This window comes from Natator depressus, chromosome 8, assembly GCF_965152275.1.
Source record: "Natator depressus isolate rNatDep1 chromosome 8, rNatDep2.hap1, whole genome shotgun sequence".
In the NCBI taxonomy this organism is placed as follows: Eukaryota; Metazoa; Chordata; order Testudines; family Cheloniidae; genus Natator; species Natator depressus.
In genome coordinates, this window is record NC_134241.1 from 19,739,648 (window position 1) to 19,758,082 (window position 18,435).

An 18,435-nucleotide genomic window follows, 5' to 3' on the forward strand; every position below is an offset into this window, starting at 1 on the left:
ATACACAAAGAATTATGAATCCCCATCCAGCCCTTTAACAACAAGATCAAACTTTCCCCATCCTTCTACTCAATTATATGCTGCAAAAGGCTCTCTCTGCGAGTAATGAGGCTGTTTTCGTTTAGTCCCTATACAAGTTATTATGGATAGACACTCACTACAGAAAACAACAGTAATACCCACAGCAGATAAATCCAACATAAAAGGGCAGCCCTGATACAATAGTAACATAATTGAAGATTTTGCTTTTCCTTCTGGCTTTAAATGCACACCAGACAGTAAATTGACTTGTTTTGAATGCATTCTTAAGTCCTGCAGAAACTTTCCTTATTCATTACATTTTATACAGCAGAAGGAGAGGTGCAACTGACATAAGCAATCAAAAATTTTCCAGTTAAATATCAGTGTTATTTTCCAATCAAGGAACTTTGCAAAATTTAGATGGGTTTTGAGGAAAGACTTCGTTCACACTTGCAGGTTTGATAATCAGATAACAGGCATTGCCAGGGAATGCCGGTTAACTGAAACAATCTTAAGACATCACCTTCGCCAGCCACACTTGAGCTATCACACACGAGTTTCTTCCCATCACTAATTCATATTTTTTGATTCATGAATTCATACCAGGTTAGGGAGCTCAAACAGCAAACCCATTTGTGAAAGATAATGAATGTATAACCCCTCTGCCACCTGTTGTCAGCAGCAAAAAGTGCCAGGTTCAATTATCTAGGGGTTCCTTCTGAAAACACCACCAGCTTGTGCCCCATCCAGAAACCTCTCCTACACACACTGGATAGGCAGTACTTCCCCCTCACAAGCACTGAGTCCAAAACAAATAATGTCTGGGGGTGGGGAGGAAGGGAGAAGGCACAGAATAAACTTGGAAAAGCCAGCAATTAATAAACCAACAACATCTATTAGAGAAGACTCCCTCCTACCCCTCAGGGTGTCTTGTCAATAATCTTCACTTCCACCCCTCTGTGTGAGCGGCTACTGAAGCAATGCATTCTCACATTAGCCACTTCTTCCACCCCTACTCCCCACTCACAGTTTGTTGTCCAGGGTTGACGGAGTCCAAACTTCAGGCAGGTCCATCTCCAGCCCCTAAGGGAAGTGCTGCTTAGCTTGCTCCAGGAGCTCTTATCACCTGACCCAGCTCAAGTGATTTCATTGCTGGTCCTGTTGGTAAGGGAGGCCTTCACCAGAGACCCTCAAAGTCCCTGAAGCTGCTGCTGCTTCAGCCCAAACCACCTCAGCACCGTTACTCAGCTTGAAACTCTCTCTCTTTGTTGTATATCACTTCACTCCATCTACTGCCATGCTCCCCTGAGTCTTCAAAGAGAAATTAATAGCATATCTGCCTCTTAGCAACATTCTTGGCTATAAAGAAACTCTTCCTGCAACCAACAATCACCACTTTTTACCTCTTTCTAGCTTTGCCCAGGCTTCTCTACCCATCTGCGCCAGACTGCAGTTTTGCTCAGAGTGACCTCTCACCCCGGGCGTGTCAGGGTGAAGTTCTTTTATCCTTTTATTACCCAGCAGGGATGATAATGTTTTACTGCTCCCAAACTTAAAACGTAACTGAATTTTCACCAGAATTCCCCAAACTGTCACATCACAGATATGCAAATGAGGCCTGGCCCGTTCAGCCATTTCCACTTGCCCAAAAACAGATGGCAACAGGCAGCTCCCTTCCCTACGGGCCCCTGTCCATCTAAGTTCTCAAGCAGCTCTGTGCTGCTCTTCTCCCTGTGCACCAACAGGTGTCACTAGGAGCTCCTTACTCTCTAGGGCTTCAAGCCACAGGGCTCATGTAGCCAAAGAACCTCTGTCAGGCTGCTCTTACTTATGCTTTTGTCAGTATCCCCAAGGGTAACAGGGACACAGCCATAATGGCGAGTGGGGGAACACCAGCCACACCCCCTGCACTCACATAGGAGCCACTGCAATGATTCCGCGCTGGGGAGAGCTTCCAGAGGCTGGGGAGCTAGCTCTGGGGCATCTTAGTGCTGGTGAAGCAGTGCACAGCTGCCTTAATACAGGGGCAGATCTAGCCCTACAGAAGTGTCATTTAGGAACCCAAACGTGGACTTGGGCACCCTGATTTCAGTTCTCAAATCTGAAAGTTGGCCCCTCAAGGCACTGAAAGTGGAACAAAAATAGCACCGTAAAATACAAACAGCAGCCAGATAGGCCTGCACCCAGTGTATCAGGCTATTCGTTTGCATTGTAAAACTATAACATTCAGTGTATTTATTCCTGACTTGGGACTGCCACACGCACTTCCAGACTCAATACAGAGTTAACCACCCAGGGTTTAGCGATAGCAGCAGCATTTCCGGCTTTGTAGCAGCAAAGGTTTGTGTGTAATTGTTTCTAAGTAGGCGCAGTAAAGACACCATTTGTTTTGTTGAACTGGAATACTCAGTAGACAGATTCTGCTTGTTTTTCAATTGCTTCCTCTCTCTCTCTCCCCTCCTTCTTCACCAGCTACCCAAATTCACCCTCTTTGTCTCAAGGAGCTATCTTTGCAGTCGTTTTATTGTATGCAGAAGAAGGCAGGCAGATTTAAATACACTTGGGTAGGGGTTGTCAATCATATTACCCAAAGTCTTCCAGAGGGCTGGCAGGATTGTTTACACAGGTTTCCCTAATGGCCCAGGGGGGTTTTGTGGGGGCGGGAAGAACTGTGGGTTACTGACTTAAGCAACATAGGACTCCAGAGTCTTAGCACTTCCTATTTGTAATGCCCACAGACCCCAGTCATTGGTGGGTGGGATCGAACCTGGCGCCTCTGCAACTTAGTGCATGAGCCTCTACTTCATGAGCTAAAAGCCGTATGGCCTTTAGCTAACGCTGTTGAGCAGACTCTTAATCTCTCTCTAAGTGGTCTCAGTGCCACTGGGTGGGACAGAACACCACACCCAGGAGGTGTGTGGGTTACATATTGTCCTTGTGATAGAACCTTAGAAATAGAGCATGGTGTGGAGGGGAGGAGACCATTCTGTTAGCTCAGCCAGATCATGTGGGGGTGATCCTCAGAACCTCTTGCTCTCTCTCACACAGACACACACACAGACAACCCCTCACTTCACTGTGAGTTCATGGTATATTGTTTCTTTTCAGAGGACTGTTACCATGTTATATGTACCACAAGGCAGAAGGCAGGTTTAGCAGATCCTCCAAACATTGGGCTCCAGCCCTTGGTGGGATCCCAATAAACAGCTACTAGTAAAGGGGCAATCTTTACTAGGGCTAGGAAACAAAGGGTAATACTACCCGAGGAACAAAGGTTGAGTGAGTAGTTATTGAACGTACAGAATAATTCCTCATTAAGCCCGTAGATGGGATGTCCAATAGGAAAGTACAAAGCTGCCATTGTCCTTAAGGGTGCCACTTCAAGACCACCCCTCTCTTTGGGGAAGGGTGGGGGCCTTAGGCATGAATTTGGATCTGCCTCTGGAGTCATAGGTTTCCCTGTTGTCTGTCAGCCTCCCATCTGCCTTGTGGGCCTACATCCTCTGCTATGCGGCCTGTGCTCCTTCTTTGGTCACAAAACAGAAGCCCCTGCACCTCAGCCCCAGTGTCTTGCCAAGTATAGCTGTATAGCTCACAGGTTGCTGCCACCATCCTGCTGCTTACATACCCTACCCTCTGTCACTTCCCCCTATGAAAATGTCCTATAGAACTGAACAGGGAACAAAACAATTAGCTTTTATGAAAGTTACAATACAAACCTACTCAAATAAATACCAAAAAAAAATCTCTTCTGTCTATACATTTTTGAGCCACCCTAGAGAACTCTATATGAGGAGATACAATTTTTGGTTACCTTTTATAGGATGGTCCAAAACACCTGTAGAAAAGGGTTTTTTTTCTTATATTCTATAGGACTTTCCTATACAAATGTGTGTCACATTGTGCACACTGCTGGCCAGGCAATAATCTGGTCCCTGACCCTCCTAAAATGACCTATGTTCCAATTATTTCATTCCACCATAAGGTGGCATCTAGTGATGTGCTACCAGGCTCGCTACACTACATTTTCTGGTGTTTTATTGATCTTCATAATGCTTTATATATTTATTAACCCTCCTTACAAATCCTGTGAGGTAGATGAGACTAGTTATCTTGATACTTCACATAAGGAAACTGAGGCAGAGAAGTTAACAGTAACATGGGGATTGAGTGTCATAACCAGAATTAGAACTCAGAAGTTCCTGGATGCAGTCCTGGGGCAGGCCACCACACCAGGCCTCTCTCCTTAGCCCTGTTTGGTTTTAAGTCTCACGACAGAATTTTTATTTGTCAGAAGAAGAAGAAGAAAAGCCCACATAGCTGTATTTAGATTCTCCCTCATTATTGTCGAGAGTGGGGGGGATACATCTTGCTGTTAATTACTGTACTGCTGAGTGATGTCCTGGTGTTGAGGACTGGCTGCGACCCCGAAGTACATGGTGCTGTACAGTCTCGCTGGTTGAAATGCATGGTCAGACAGTAGCTTGCCAAAAACAATTCCCAGCAACTCAAAATCAATTAGCAGGCTACTCCATCTCCTCTAGTTCCTTTTATTTATTTATTTTAATAAACAAAGACAAATTGTTACAGGTAATTAAGCTCTGTGTATTCTAATCAGGTGGAATATTGGGTGGGGAGAGAGGGAATAAGTAGCAAAGTAAAGTGTTTCAGAATGTCATCTATCTTCCGAACTTATACGTCAGTTCAGTTATCATAAAGGCCTGGTTCTGATCTTAGTTACACTGTGTTTATGCTCCATTGACTTCAATGGAGCTTACTTCTGACTTACTGTGCAGTGACATCGCAGTCAAGTCCAAGATGTTTTAAGGAGGAGAAGGCAGAATATTGGATCCCCAACCATGCAAAGGACTAAAGCAAATAACTCAGTCAGAGTTATAGCCCTGTTTACTGGGATAAATTCTGCCTGCTGGCCCCAGATAAGGAGGTCCCCAGACTGAGAGAAACAGGTACGGTTTCCCCATATGCAAAAAGGCAAGGGGATGGATTTGGGGAGTATGCTCAGTCAATCACTCTAGCATTCTACATTACTCCACCAGCCACTACCTTGAGCAGAGCAGGGGGTTGCAGACACCGATCCCTTCCATGACTGTCTGGTTCAATCTAGGATTTAGGAAGACCCTGTATAGGAACATTAAGCAGCCCAAGCTGTCAGTCTGGGGACTAGAGAACCACAGGATCTGTCTGTGTCCAGCAATCTCAGTGAAGGAAATCCCTTATTATTCATTTCAACCAAGTCCTATGTCTTCCACAGGAGACACTGCAGGTGCACGGAGCTGCTCTAGCAGACAGGGAGAAGGTCGAGGAGCAGGAGTCTTCCTTCCAGTCCCACGGAGAACCCTGGCATTCCACCTGGCTATTCCACCTGCTGCATCCGATGAAGTGAGCTGTAGCTCACGAAAGCTTATGCTCAAATAAATTGGTTAGTCTCTAAGGTGCCACAAGTACTCCTTTTCTTTTCACCTGGCTATTGGGGCTGCTTTCCAGGATTCAGCGTTTTCTGAATAATCCGTGTTATTAATGGAAAACATTCTGAGCACCCAAATGCCAGGGGTGAGATTCTCACCCCGGCTCTGGCCCTTTTACACTGGGTAAAAAAGGCTGGAGAGGTGCCAAGGTGCCCTAAAAAGCTGTGGTTCCAGATGGGGGAGGATTCCCCTGCACATGCACTCCAGGGACAGCCATATGGCTGTTGTCCAAGGACCCCCTTCCCAAGCCCTGGGAGGGCACGTCAGGGCTGGGCTGTAGCACAAAACGCTTTAGAAATTACATGCAGCCTCCAAGGCTGTCTAAACTACCTGAGGAGGCTCTGCAGCCCCTTGAATAATCCTGGATCGGAAGGGCACAAAGGTGACTTAAAATGGCCATAGCCTCCCTTCTGATTTTGTGAGTTCTGGGCTTAGAGGCACAGCATAGCATTTCCCCCCCGACATCCTCTTACAGCAAACAGGGAGATAATGAAGCCGTTTCTACTCCTGCCATTCTGCCTCCTTCTGGCTGGTTCCTATGTGCATGGCAAAGAACTTGTACATCAACAAAGGGACAACTCCAGCATCGTCATGCATCATTAGCACCAGGGGGAGCTGCACTTTGAAACAGATTTGCCGGCACAAAGTCCAGCCTCCCATGATGGTTCAAAACATGAATTGACAGGGCATCTGCACGTTCAGCACCAGGGCTCAGCTGGGGGCATTCCCGCCTGTGGAAGAGAATAATAATAAAAACAATACTGAGCACTTTTCATCTTCAAAGCTCTTTAAGTCTGCACATAAATGAACCTTCTCTACCCCTCCCCCCGTCCCCGTAAGGCAGAGGGGTGTTGTGAGACCTGTTTTACAGCTGGGGGGATGGAAACACAGAGAGGCTCTTTCATTTGCCCAAAGCCCCACAGCAAATCAGTTGGCAAAGGAAGGCTTATAACTCATGGGCCTGATGCTGATCTTACTCATACCAGCATAGTAACTACTGAGATCACTGGTGTTACTCCATTGTAGAAATGGTGTGAGAAGAGAAACAGGCCCATGGATTCCTAACCCCATGTAAACCACACTGGTTTTTGTGTTCAAGTACCGCTAAAGATTCAGGCACATATTCCCTGAGCCATTCCATGACAAAACATACAGGAATAAGTGTTCGGGTACCAAGGTAATCGGCCAGTTAAATAGATCATAGATACCTATTTCTTGTTAAAACAGTCATACTTTAGAGAGGCAGTGTTTTCTAGTGGATAGGGCTGTAAAATACAACTGCGGAGAGCTGGCTTCTATTCCTGACTCTGCCACTGCCCTGGTGTGTGACCTTGGGTAATCACGTCCCCTTCTTGTGCCTCTGTTTCCCCTCATACAGCTGTCTTGTCTATTTAAAACGTCAGCTCTTTGGGGCAGGACCTCTCTTACAATGTGTTTGTATAGCCCTAGCACAGTGGGGCCCACCCTGATCTCAGCTGGGGCCTCTAGGTATTATTGTTACATATGGTAATACCATATATGGGGCCCCAGGGAATGAAACATTATAATGCCTGCTGCTTTAAAATCAATACCATCAAAATAGCTGTAAGACTCCCTAGTAACAGGAAATCCATTTCAGAGACTTGGTTATAGCAATCTGCAGATGGCCCAATATCCTTTAATATAATAATGGGGGTGGGTGTTCTCTTCAGATGTCTCCTTCCAATTTTGCACTTGTACACGCACGCGTGCGCGTGGGTGTGACAAATGGATCAGTAACAGACTGGCCAAACGCCCTTTCACACTTGATCCAAGGAAAGTAGGCCACCCTTAATTTATTTGTGTCTGACTAACTGATGGAATACTCAGGACTCCCAATCCTTCTGCATTTTTCATGGGACTCAATAAATTTCTTACAGAAGCAGCCCCTGATACCTACTAATATCAGCTGTTACAAAGACCTGAATGCTTTATTTCTCTCTCCCTCCCCGCTTTGCCCTCTTCCCCTGCTCTGTCGGTCTGTCAAATTATTAATATTGCTCCAAATGAAAGTCAACAACCCTCTCCTTGGAACACAAATAATCCAAAATGTTACTGGAAACAGAAGAATAAAAAATATATATCCCTCTTAATATTATAGACCATCACCACTGGGCCACAGAGACTGAATTTGGCAGGGGGGAAAAATCCACAAAACAATGGTGCAGCATAAAAAACAGAATATAGATATTTTCCCCCTTTCTTTATTTAGTCCGAAGAGAAGAAAGTGGCGTCTCTTTTTAAAGGTTAGACCACACATTTTTAAACAAGCTCTTTGTTAATCTAGGGGTGCGTGGGGGTGTGTTTAAATTAGATTTGCAGTTTTTGAAGAATAAGAATGAATTATATACTTCACAATCTAGCTTACTCATTTATTGGTTGAGCTCTGTTATATGATTTCTACTGTGCTACTTTATCAACTCACTGTCAATTGAAACATTATGATCATGAAGAATGATCTTTGATGTAGATATAACCGTACTGGGATCTGGGAGACCTGAGTGCTATTCCTAGTTCTACTGCTTGCTGTGCACCAGATTGTGATACTTTTGATCACAGTGAGTAGCATGTTGCTTTACAAGTACATTGACTCACTTCAAAGGGGCTACTTGTGGCATTAGTTATTTAGACTGGAAATCTTTTGGACCAGGGACCATCTTTTTGTTCTGTGTTTGTACCACACTGAGCACGATGCGGGCTTGGTCCATCACTGGCACTCTTAGGAGCTACTACAATACAAATAATAAGTGCTATTATCAGTGAGAGCAAAGGGATCCAAATCTGGCCTGTGCTGAGCCTCAGTTTACCCATCTGTAAATGGGAATAATATCTATCCACAGTTATAAGAACCTAGGATGACAGGCATTGTATGGGTACAAAGCATCATCATCGGGCCATAGCTTCAGCTGGCATAAGCTAATGTAGCTCCACTGAGCTATGACAATTACCCCAGCTAAGGATGTGGCCTACTATTGCCATACATTTAAACGATGGCATATGACAAGCATAAATAGCATAAACCAATGCTATCATGGTTTTCATGTATTGGCATATCTTAACTCTCCACGGATTATGAAACCAAATTTAAACTGACAGCAAAATGTCTTCTAAAGGATTTGCATGAAGATTTTTGTCGACAAAAAACAAAATACTTTCCAAGTCACTACTAACCTGAGGTAAAACACAGCTAACCAACACTGACTGCAGTGGCCAGGGATTTAAATGTGGGAGAAGGAATGGATGGTGCTCTTATGCTCCACCCACAAGCCAAGTTCCACCCACTTGAGATGGCAAAACGAAATGCCACTCACAGCAGAGCAGGTGGATGGTGAACATGTGATCAGGCATATTCTGTTGGGCTACTCAGGTGTGGTTCTCTCTCAGCATGGTCCACATATCCCCTTAGACAGGGCTGGATTAAAGCATAGTCAGAACAGAGCCCCGGCTTCCAGAGTCATGTGTTGACATAACTTCAGCTTTCATTTAAAACAATAACAACAAAAAAAGTTTCCAGCCATCATGGTTGACAAGAAAAGCTTAAAACTAGACCTAAGTGTCACGGATGCAGCAATGTCTGCCTGAATCTGCAGACAGCCTTCAGCAGAGGCAGGAGCAGCAGCTACTACAGAAGCCATTTAGCTCCACATCCACAACCAGAGCCAACCTGACCCCAGATGCTCTAAGGTGGTGGTGCTAGTTGAGAGTCTTCGGCATGCCACTTGGCTTTGTGGGATCGGCTCCCCCTTGGTGAGGCTCAGATGCTCTTCACACTCTGTGCCTCTCCTTTGGCTCCATGAGTCAGACTGAGAAAAAAAAATACACTTCTAGTTCCAAAACGAGATGCAATTCATAGTAGATTATGCAGATCTGTGACACTTCCTCTCATTTCTAACATCCTTTGACCAACAATGAAACAGTTAATAAAGTTGCTATTTAAAATATCATCATGAGGCATCTGAGTTGACCCCATTGAGATGACCCCAACTGCCAGAGCAGTTCCCATGTCAGCGCTATTGTTTCTGGTGCTTTGCAGATGCCGACAGATATCTCTGCATTGGTTACACTTGCTTTACTTTTCCAAGTTTCCTTGGAAATCATGCCAGCTAGAGACTTACTTTTCCTTTTAAATGAACGCTCAGATTCTGGAGAACAAGATGGCAGATACAAATAAAGTGTTGGGTCACTGCCCTGATGTGACGTGACCTAATTCAAACCCTGGGAGTGGTAACCTTGAATGGGGAACTAATTAGGTCAAGTACTTGTAAGCCCTACTGTAAAAATAGCCTTTTCTTCCCAGTGGATTAGGGATCTTGTTCACATGACAAGCTGGTCCATTAACCCTGCCAAATGCTATATTTATATTTCCAAAAGAGAAACTGTTTCTAATACATTTCCATAGGGCATTTTTGACCCTTTGCATTTATTGATAATGGTCTTATGTTTATATAACTGCCTTTCATCCCAAAGGACCCCAAAGTGCCTTAATAACGTGGCATACAAACTATACACAGAACTCACTTTTCCTACTGTTGAAATGCAGCCATCGCTGGGGTGAAACTCAGCAACCGCTTTCCACTGCATGGCAAGATTGTGCAATAGTTTCGGCAGGACACGAAGTATAACATCATTTCCATTTGAAACTGAGAGGAGGATGTAATTCCCTGAGTTGGTAGTTAGCCAGGATAAAACCCATACTTCTGAGAAAAGTGCCTTGAGATCTTTATGACCTTGATTATATAAGTCACTCAAAAGACATCACAACACCCATAAAGCATCCTGGAGCAGTAGCTGAATACTCACTCTGGGGGAAGATTGCTGCTGACTGAATAACAACCACCAGTTCTTGCAGGATCAAGGTGTTCCTTGGAGGTCTTGCACGGAAGTACTTACCAGTGTCTGATGGGGTCTGGCAGGATGGCAGCACAAGCTGATAAGACTGATTGCCACAACACAGTGCATGCATTGGCAGGCAATGTTAATCCTCACTATTATAATGTAGTTATATTGTGTTAACATCTCCGAGCCCTAGTCACGAACCAGAACCCACACTGTTCTATATGCTGTACAAACACAGAACAACAGGGCTCCCTGCGCCAAAAAGCTTATTGTCTTGCTGAGCCACTACCTCCACCCATTCACATAAGGCAAGCTTTGGTACCAGGGATAGTGTGTGCCACAATGAGGCACATGTCAAATGAAAGCTTACTCTAAAATGAACTTCACAAGACAGCCAGGTTTACTGGAGCTTCACTATTACCTACAGTGTGAACTCTACGCTTTGAACCCTGTACGTTTGGGAAGGTAGCTGGCAGATTCTAATCGAATTTATTTTTCAATGACTTTTCACACCCAGGGCAAGGCAGATTGTGCTTGGAGACCAGTCCTTACATGATATACATGCAGGAAAGGGGTAATAATCTCATCATCGTTCATAGATTTCCCAATAGAAGCCTCATCACTTGAGTCATTGAAAATAAGGTGAGCAAAATGCTGTAAGTAGTCTAAGAATGGCCACCTAAATCTTCAGGGTTTTCATTAGCACACGCACCATGGCCACTTGCATTTTCACAATGTCAGTGCACAGGGATTCTCATGCTCCAGATCCACAGGCCTCAGCCACTTGCACTAATGAATAATTTCTGTTAGCTGACTAGGTCCTATGACACACCCTTCACACAGCTGGGCAGTTCTCATTGCATCAGAAGAAGGCAGTTGTGTAGGTCCACCCTAGCCACTTCATTACAACATAAAGGGATCCCTTTACTTACCACTGAAATGCAGTCATCTCTGGAGTGGAACAACAGGAACTGGCAGGGCAAAGATAGACTGAATCATAGAATATCAGGGTTGGAAGGGACCTCAGGAGGTCATCTAGTCCAACCCCCTGCTCAAAGCAGGACCAATCCCCAACTAAATCATCCCAGCCAGGGCTTTGTCAAGCCTGCCCTTAAAAACTTCTAAGGAAGGAGATTCCACCACCTCCCTAGGTAACTCATTCCAGTGTTTCACCACCTCCTAGTGAAAAAGATTTTCCCAATATCCAACCTAAACTTCCCCCACTGCAACTTGAGACCATTCCTCCTCTTTCTGTCATCTGCTACCACTGAGAACAGTCTAGATCTATCCTCTTTGGAACCCCCTTTCAGGTAGTTGAAAGCAGCTATCAAATCCCCCCTCATTCTTCTCTTCCGCAGACTAAACAATCCCACTTCCCTCAGCCTCTCCTCATAAGTCATGCGTTCCAGTCCCCTAATCATTTTTGTTGCCCTCCGCTGGATGTTTTCCAATTTTTCCACATCCTTCTTGTCGTGTGGGGCCCAAAACTGGACAGAGTACTCCAGATGAGGCCTCACCAATGTCGAGTAGAGGGGAACGATCACGTCCCTCGATCTGCTGGCAATGCCCCTACTTATACATCCCAAAATGCCATTGGCCTTCTTGGCAACAACGGCACACCATTAACTCATATCCAGCTTCTTGTCCACTGTAACCCCTAGGTCCTTTTCTGCAGAACTGCTGCCTAGCCATTCGGTCCCTAGTCTGTAGCGGTGCATGAGATTCTTCCGTCCTAAGTGCAGGACTCTGCACTTGTCCTTGTTGAACCTCATCAGATTTCTTTTGGCCCAATCCTCTAATTTGTCTAGGTCCCTCTGTATCCCATCCGTACCCTCCAGCATATCTACCTCTCCTCCCAGTTTAGTGTCACCTGCAAACTTGCTGAGGGTGTAATCCACACCATCCTCCAGATCATTAATGAAGATATTGAACAAAACCGGCCCCAGGACTGACCCTTGGGGCACTCTGCTTGATACCAGCTACCAACTAGACATGGAGCCATTGATCACTACCTGTTGATCCCGACAACCTAGCCAGCTTTCTATCCATCTTATAGTCCATTCATCCAGCCCATACTTCTTTAACTTGCTGGCAAGAATACTGTGGGAGACCATGTCAAAAGCTTTGCTAAAGTCAAGGAACAACACGTCCACTGCTTTCCCCTCATCCACAGAGCCAGTTATCTCATCATAGAAGACAATTAGATTGGTCAGGCATGACTTGCCCTTGGTGAATCCATGCTGACTGTTCCTGATCACTTTCCTCTCCTCTAAGTGCTTCAGAACTGATTCCTTGAGGACCTGCTCCGTGACCTACTGTAATAGGTTGTGCCTTTTCTATCTCCTTTGATTTTGCTATTAATACTCAGTCTACTGCAGGACAAAAGCCTCTTCAACACTAATCCTGTCCATCCTGTTGAAGACTCTGTCCCGTGAGTGTGAGTAGGACATAATGCTATTAACTGAGTTCACTTCCTTCCTGTACTTGAACCTGCAAAGGATTATTATCCCAAATAGTGTCATACAGATTTCTCATCAGTGAGAGTCCTGAGTAAAGTAACATCCGACTTCTTTAGCTGAAGGATAATTTTACCTTAACCTGTCTGCACGCTCCCTATCAGAAGGCCCAAGGGGCAGGGGGAATAAAAGGCCTTTTTGAAGGACACTTGCCCACAGCAGCAGGTGAGGTGAATACTAAGGAACTCTGACTTTATTACATAGTCATGAAATACAGCTGAAAGGAATACAATTCAGCATCACTGACAGTGCAAGGTGCTTAAAAATTACTGAAGCCAAAGGAGGGATAGAGGATTTTTCCCCTGTCATTTTGACTTTCCATTTTGCAAGAACAAAAATCTAGTATATAAGCAGTCTAATCCAGTTTGACTATAATACTTCGGGTGTTTTAAAAACTCTAATCATATAAAGTGTGACTATGGAAATTTCAGTGTAGGCCCCTTAAACTTAGCATTTGGGATACTATTACAAACTAGAAAAAGCTTTCAAGGGTAGACTTGCAAAACAAAACAAATGAGAATAAGAAAGGTCTGGAAAATTTTCATTTTTAAAGGTACATTTGATTTTCCTCCACCTTTTCTGGTCTCCAGGCAAGATACTGCAAACACCTTTTGCCATCAAATGAGGTACTTGTCTCTAAGTTCCCTCTGGAAAACAGTAACCAACAGCTTTCCCCAGTACTGCTGAAACAGCCACTTTCTTGTTTCTCCAGGAGAGAGCAGGAGTCCTATTAGCCAAAAACTAGACACTTCACAGGAAATTGGGCTTATGCTAAACCTGAGCCTACCGCCTGCTGATTGAGCCTGTGATCACTGGGGTCAGCAAACAGCTGGTAGACTTGGCTGAAGACCCACACAGAGGAAGCTTTTTGTTTGAGGATTTGACCCCCCCCAAATAGTAGCCAGCAAGATGCCTGGGGACATGGAGCAGAGAGGGCCCAGAAATGAGGATGAGGGCTTTGTGTAGAAACCAACACAAAGAAAAGTAATAGTCAAATAGAAGAAGCAGCAGGAAGTGGAGTATATTGAGCAGCTGACTTAGCCAGGAGGCAATTAGTCCAGGTTTATTGATAAAAGTAATTGCAGGGTTTACTCTGACAGCATCAGAGAGGCTGATAATATGCCCCAGGTAAATAACTGTGTGCGTAAATACAACAGCGGCGGTTACCATAACGAAAGAAAGTAGGCCTAGTCCTTTCAAAGGAGGTGTTCCCCAGAACAAAGCACCCTTCTACAGAGACACTGGGTGTACGCTTGGAACTTTGGCCTTTATGAAGGGCAGCAAGCAGTGTGATGCTGAGACCGGGAGAGCCCATTGACCACGGCTGAGCAAGCTGCTCTAACCAGCCCCTGAAAATAAAGGAGTGGCAGCTTTTTAAAATGTTGTTTAAAACAAGAGAGGATAGATCCTGCAATAGCAATCAAGTCTCTTCCCATTCCGGTGACTAAAATAAGTGGCTGAACTTGGAATTTATATTGCAGCTTGAACATAGACCATGGCAATAGCAATGAGCTGAATGATTAAACTTTTAGCTGTCTTTGTCTTTTACTGTCCCCTGTGTCTCCCTTGAGCCCTTTTTTGTTCTGTTCCATATACAATTTTGGTTCTTCCTTTATTAAATAAAAACTTTTTATCGCCACTGACTCAGTTATCCAATTATACCTTCCACCCAAGAATACAAATCTTTTGATTCCTGGGATTTTGATCAAAGTAAACACAGGACTAAGGACTTACCATGAGAGATGCAATAGAAATACCAGTCAAATTACAATGTGACTCAGTTTGGAAGAGAGCACTATATCCTTTATAATGCTTTTCACAGGTTCCCTGTGGTGACCTATAATACCAGTGATTCCTCTTCTACAGTGGCTCAATTCCACAACCCTGAGCTTTTCAAAAAGGGAAGTCATCCAGAGGTTTTATTGGAACATTATAAAGCATTTCATGAGCCTGCAGAAACCAGCAACTTTAAAGACAGTGTCATTCCATTTCAAAGAGCTGCTGCTGGATGAATTTAAGGAAATGTTTTTGCTAGAAACCAAGCCACACAGTTTGGCTATAGATCCAAAGTTCAGGGGTGGCCAGATTCAGGGTCTTGGTACAGTCCATCTCTAGTTTTTGTAATGTGTATATGTATGGTTTCATGTACCATTCTCTTGTAACATTCCTAATTATTATTGAGCCCAATACAACAGTACATACATAGATAACACTCTCAGTGTTGTCCATGGAAGGGTAGCCAAAGTACACTACTGACAAAGTTACCTTGAAAGATTCTACCAATCTGAGAAACGTTCTCCATACTTAAAATGGGGGTATTACCAGTCAAACCAGTAATATCTTTCAAACCTGTAGAAATTGTACCCTATCCTCAGTTCCCTTCTTTCCGAGTTTGGGGCAGAAATTAGAGGGACCAGGGTGAGTGGGATGGAGGTTGTTTATGCTTTTGTGCTGTCCTTTCCTGAACTTGAGGCAGTTCGCAGCATACCCAGCCCTGGTGTAAATTAGAGTAGCCACAGGGCTGCTCTGAGGTACACTATGCTTCCCAGGGCTCAGCAGAGAATAGCCATAGCACTCTGGCCACAACCCCTCCTTGCTTCCCCCTTTCTATTCCCCACCTCCGGCCTATACTCCCTTACTTGCCCCCTACACTAGGATCAGGGATGGCATTGAACCCGTATGCCAGCTCCATGCAGGCTGCAGCAGTCCTAGGTGATATTTCTGTTCTTTTATTTTGCCAGAGCAGTGAAAAGGGGGCCTTATGTAACTGAGAATCAGATGATCCAGTACATGCACCCACTCTAAAGACAGCAGGATTCAAGCTCCTCTTGTTTGGAAGGGTTTTTTTCAACTGAAAAACAAGCAAACAAATAAATAAAACTGTGTGAGGTTCCCCCATAGCAGCAATAAATGCAAATGACCTCTGAAGCCTCCAGACATGTCCATTTCCACCAATACAGAGTAGACATTTCTGCTACAACCACACCCAGCAGTTCCATGCACACAAACATTCCCACTGCTCCCTCTTCACACCATGACAGCAGGACACAGACAAAAGAAACCCTTCTGGGCAGTTGAGACTCTCAGACACATCTAACTTTATTTTTCCTGTCAGAAAAGTTCAAGAATTACACCAAAAAATACTTCAGTCTCTGCTACCTACTGACAAAACACACACCACAAAATTATAAATTGTTCAGTTGTTTGTTGGAGTTTTGATTTTTCTGTGGTGGGGTTTGTACATTTCAAGTGAGAAATGAATTTACAGGTGAAATATGGAGGGGCGGGGGGGTCAGACTATGGGGTTTGGCACTACAGTTTTAGCTATACTATACAATTGCTTAGCATGACTCCTGTCAGCTCAGTCCTGCCCCCATTTACACCAGGTTAGTCCCATTCAAACCCCTAGGAGCTGTGTGTGTGCATAATGAAGGACAAAACTCTGCCCAGCGGGTTTGGCTCCCAGTTTCTAGCCCACAATACCCACAAATCTGATCAGCAGGCTTGGTGAAATGCAAAGCTTAAACTCTAAACCCAAACGTGTGTCTTGTCCTACTCCTGGTGCTTACTCTTTTGAACTCAAGCTGAATGCGATCCCAAGTATTTTAACTGTCACACTGCTATGCTTTGGGTGGCAGCTCTGAAAAAGAGAATTCCTTTTGCTCAAGTCTTACAAAACAGACATGCTTGCTCAGATCAATTTACATGCTAGATACTGGGCTGTGTTTGAACACTGTACAGGGCTGGACTTGGCTTGGGGTTTGCTTTTACGTTCACGGGTTTATAAGTCAACTAACACTTTGAACTTTGATAGCACTTTCTATCATTAACTCTCCAAATATTTTACATACCAACAGACAAACCCTCACAATCCCCACATAAGTAGTGTCCATGAAATAGGGACAAGGGGAAAATGAGGCACAGAGGGGGCTTGATCCTTTTAGGTGCTAACCCTCTGCTGGGAGGTGCTAAGCATCCTAGATTTACAATGAAGTTATTTGTTTCTTTGCCCTCCAAAGAAGTGCTCAGCATGTCAAAGGATCAGGCCCCATGTGACTTGCCCAAGATCACACAGGGTAATCTGTGGCAGAACTGGGAATACAGCCTGACCCATGGTCCTGTGCTGAAGAGATTTAAACACAACAGCTTCCTTCTCCTGCTCTATGTCCAAAACACTTAATCCTGACTAACCCACTGAAGATCTCCAACATCATGACCGTGTATTCCAAATCCCTAGACCTTTCTGTTTTTAATTCAGGCCTCAGACTGCACACACGTGTGTGTACTTCTCTAGCCACGAACTAATGCTGATACCATATTTTGTGCAGCTCAGTTTGCCAGTAGAAGGACCCTGCTTTGGCAAGTTTAACTGCCCAGTGATGTGATTTGTAAAAGACTTCCCCCTACCCCTGCATGTCTTCCATTACATACTGCTCTAGGGTCACAACTTTCTACCAAAGGTACAGCTTCTGGGAGATTCTCTTTGCTTGATTCCATCCTCTCTGGTTGTTTTCTGAATTTGCTTTTTTTGTTTTTTCATTTATTTTTCTAACAAATATTTAAGCAATGATTTTAAAAATATTTTTACATCGTAAGTTACAGTCAACATCAAACATGCCTTTGTACAAGAGCTTGGCCCGGTTACAAATCAACGAGAACAATGCACAAAAAGAAATATCAATTAAGATGACTCCTGCACTTGAGTTTCATTTCTTCTTGTCGTGCTGTTAGCACAGCGCCCTCTCTGAGGCAGAGCGATACTTCATAGACACGGTATTGTTTCCCCACTCCCAACCCCTCCCGTCACCACTGAGTAGCTTTAATGACCTTCTGTCTTGGCAGCCTTGGCTTCATGGTTTACCGATCCTGAAGAAAGCCAGGGCGATACAGACCGTGAGCTGGTTTGCTTAGCCATGCTGTAGTGGCTTATGACAGTATAGAATCTGCCCCGGGAGTTGGAATCCTGTGCTGAGTAATAGGCATCCAGGGAGGCTGGGATACATCTCTTATGCTGGAGAGAGGGAAAAAGCAGGACAAGTAAGTAACAGTCACATTACTTAACATTTATTTTAAACTCCCAGTTTGTTCTCACGTGGATGACCGACTCATCTCACTGGTTCATAGCAACTGGGCTATGTGCACCAATGGAAACATATGTGCTCCTCCATTGACAAATAGCTTGGGGAATGTCCAGAAACACTGGATAGCACGGGGCACTGAGGCAGGGTCAACAGATGTCAGAACCTGCTGGAACTGGCAGCCCTGATTAAGACTGGTTTCATTCTGTGAAACAGAACCAAAATTACAGAATGGGGATCCTGCTGCTCTGGCACGGCACTGGAACGCACTAAGATCAGGCATCTGGCAGCGGTACTGGAAGAGGATGTTGGTTAGCTCACAAAGTGTTGGATTGACAGCCCTGCAGACCGACGTTCTCTATTAATCCGTAGAACAGATACAGGCCAGGCAGAAGCAATGTAAGCTTCTTATGTGCTACCCTGCTACTGTGCCTTATCTCTGACCTGCAGGAAGACCAGCCCTAGAGATGTGTGGCCAGT

The 18,435-nt window shown here is 44.6% G+C and overlaps 1 protein-coding gene across 1 annotated transcript in view; it reads right to left on the minus strand.

Moving 5' to 3' along the window:
* Positions 1–17,067: 17,067 nt before the first annotated feature.
* Positions 17,068–18,435, minus strand: part of NSG2 (neuronal vesicle trafficking associated 2) — a 40,797-nt gene continuing 39,429 nt past the window's right edge. Inside the window, exon 5 of the mRNA XM_074960551.1 lies at positions 17,068–17,888. Coding sequence (XP_074816652.1) covers positions 17,697–17,888 — 192 coding nt within the window. The 3' untranslated portion in view covers positions 17,068–17,696. The remainder of the gene's footprint in view (positions 17,889–18,435) is intronic.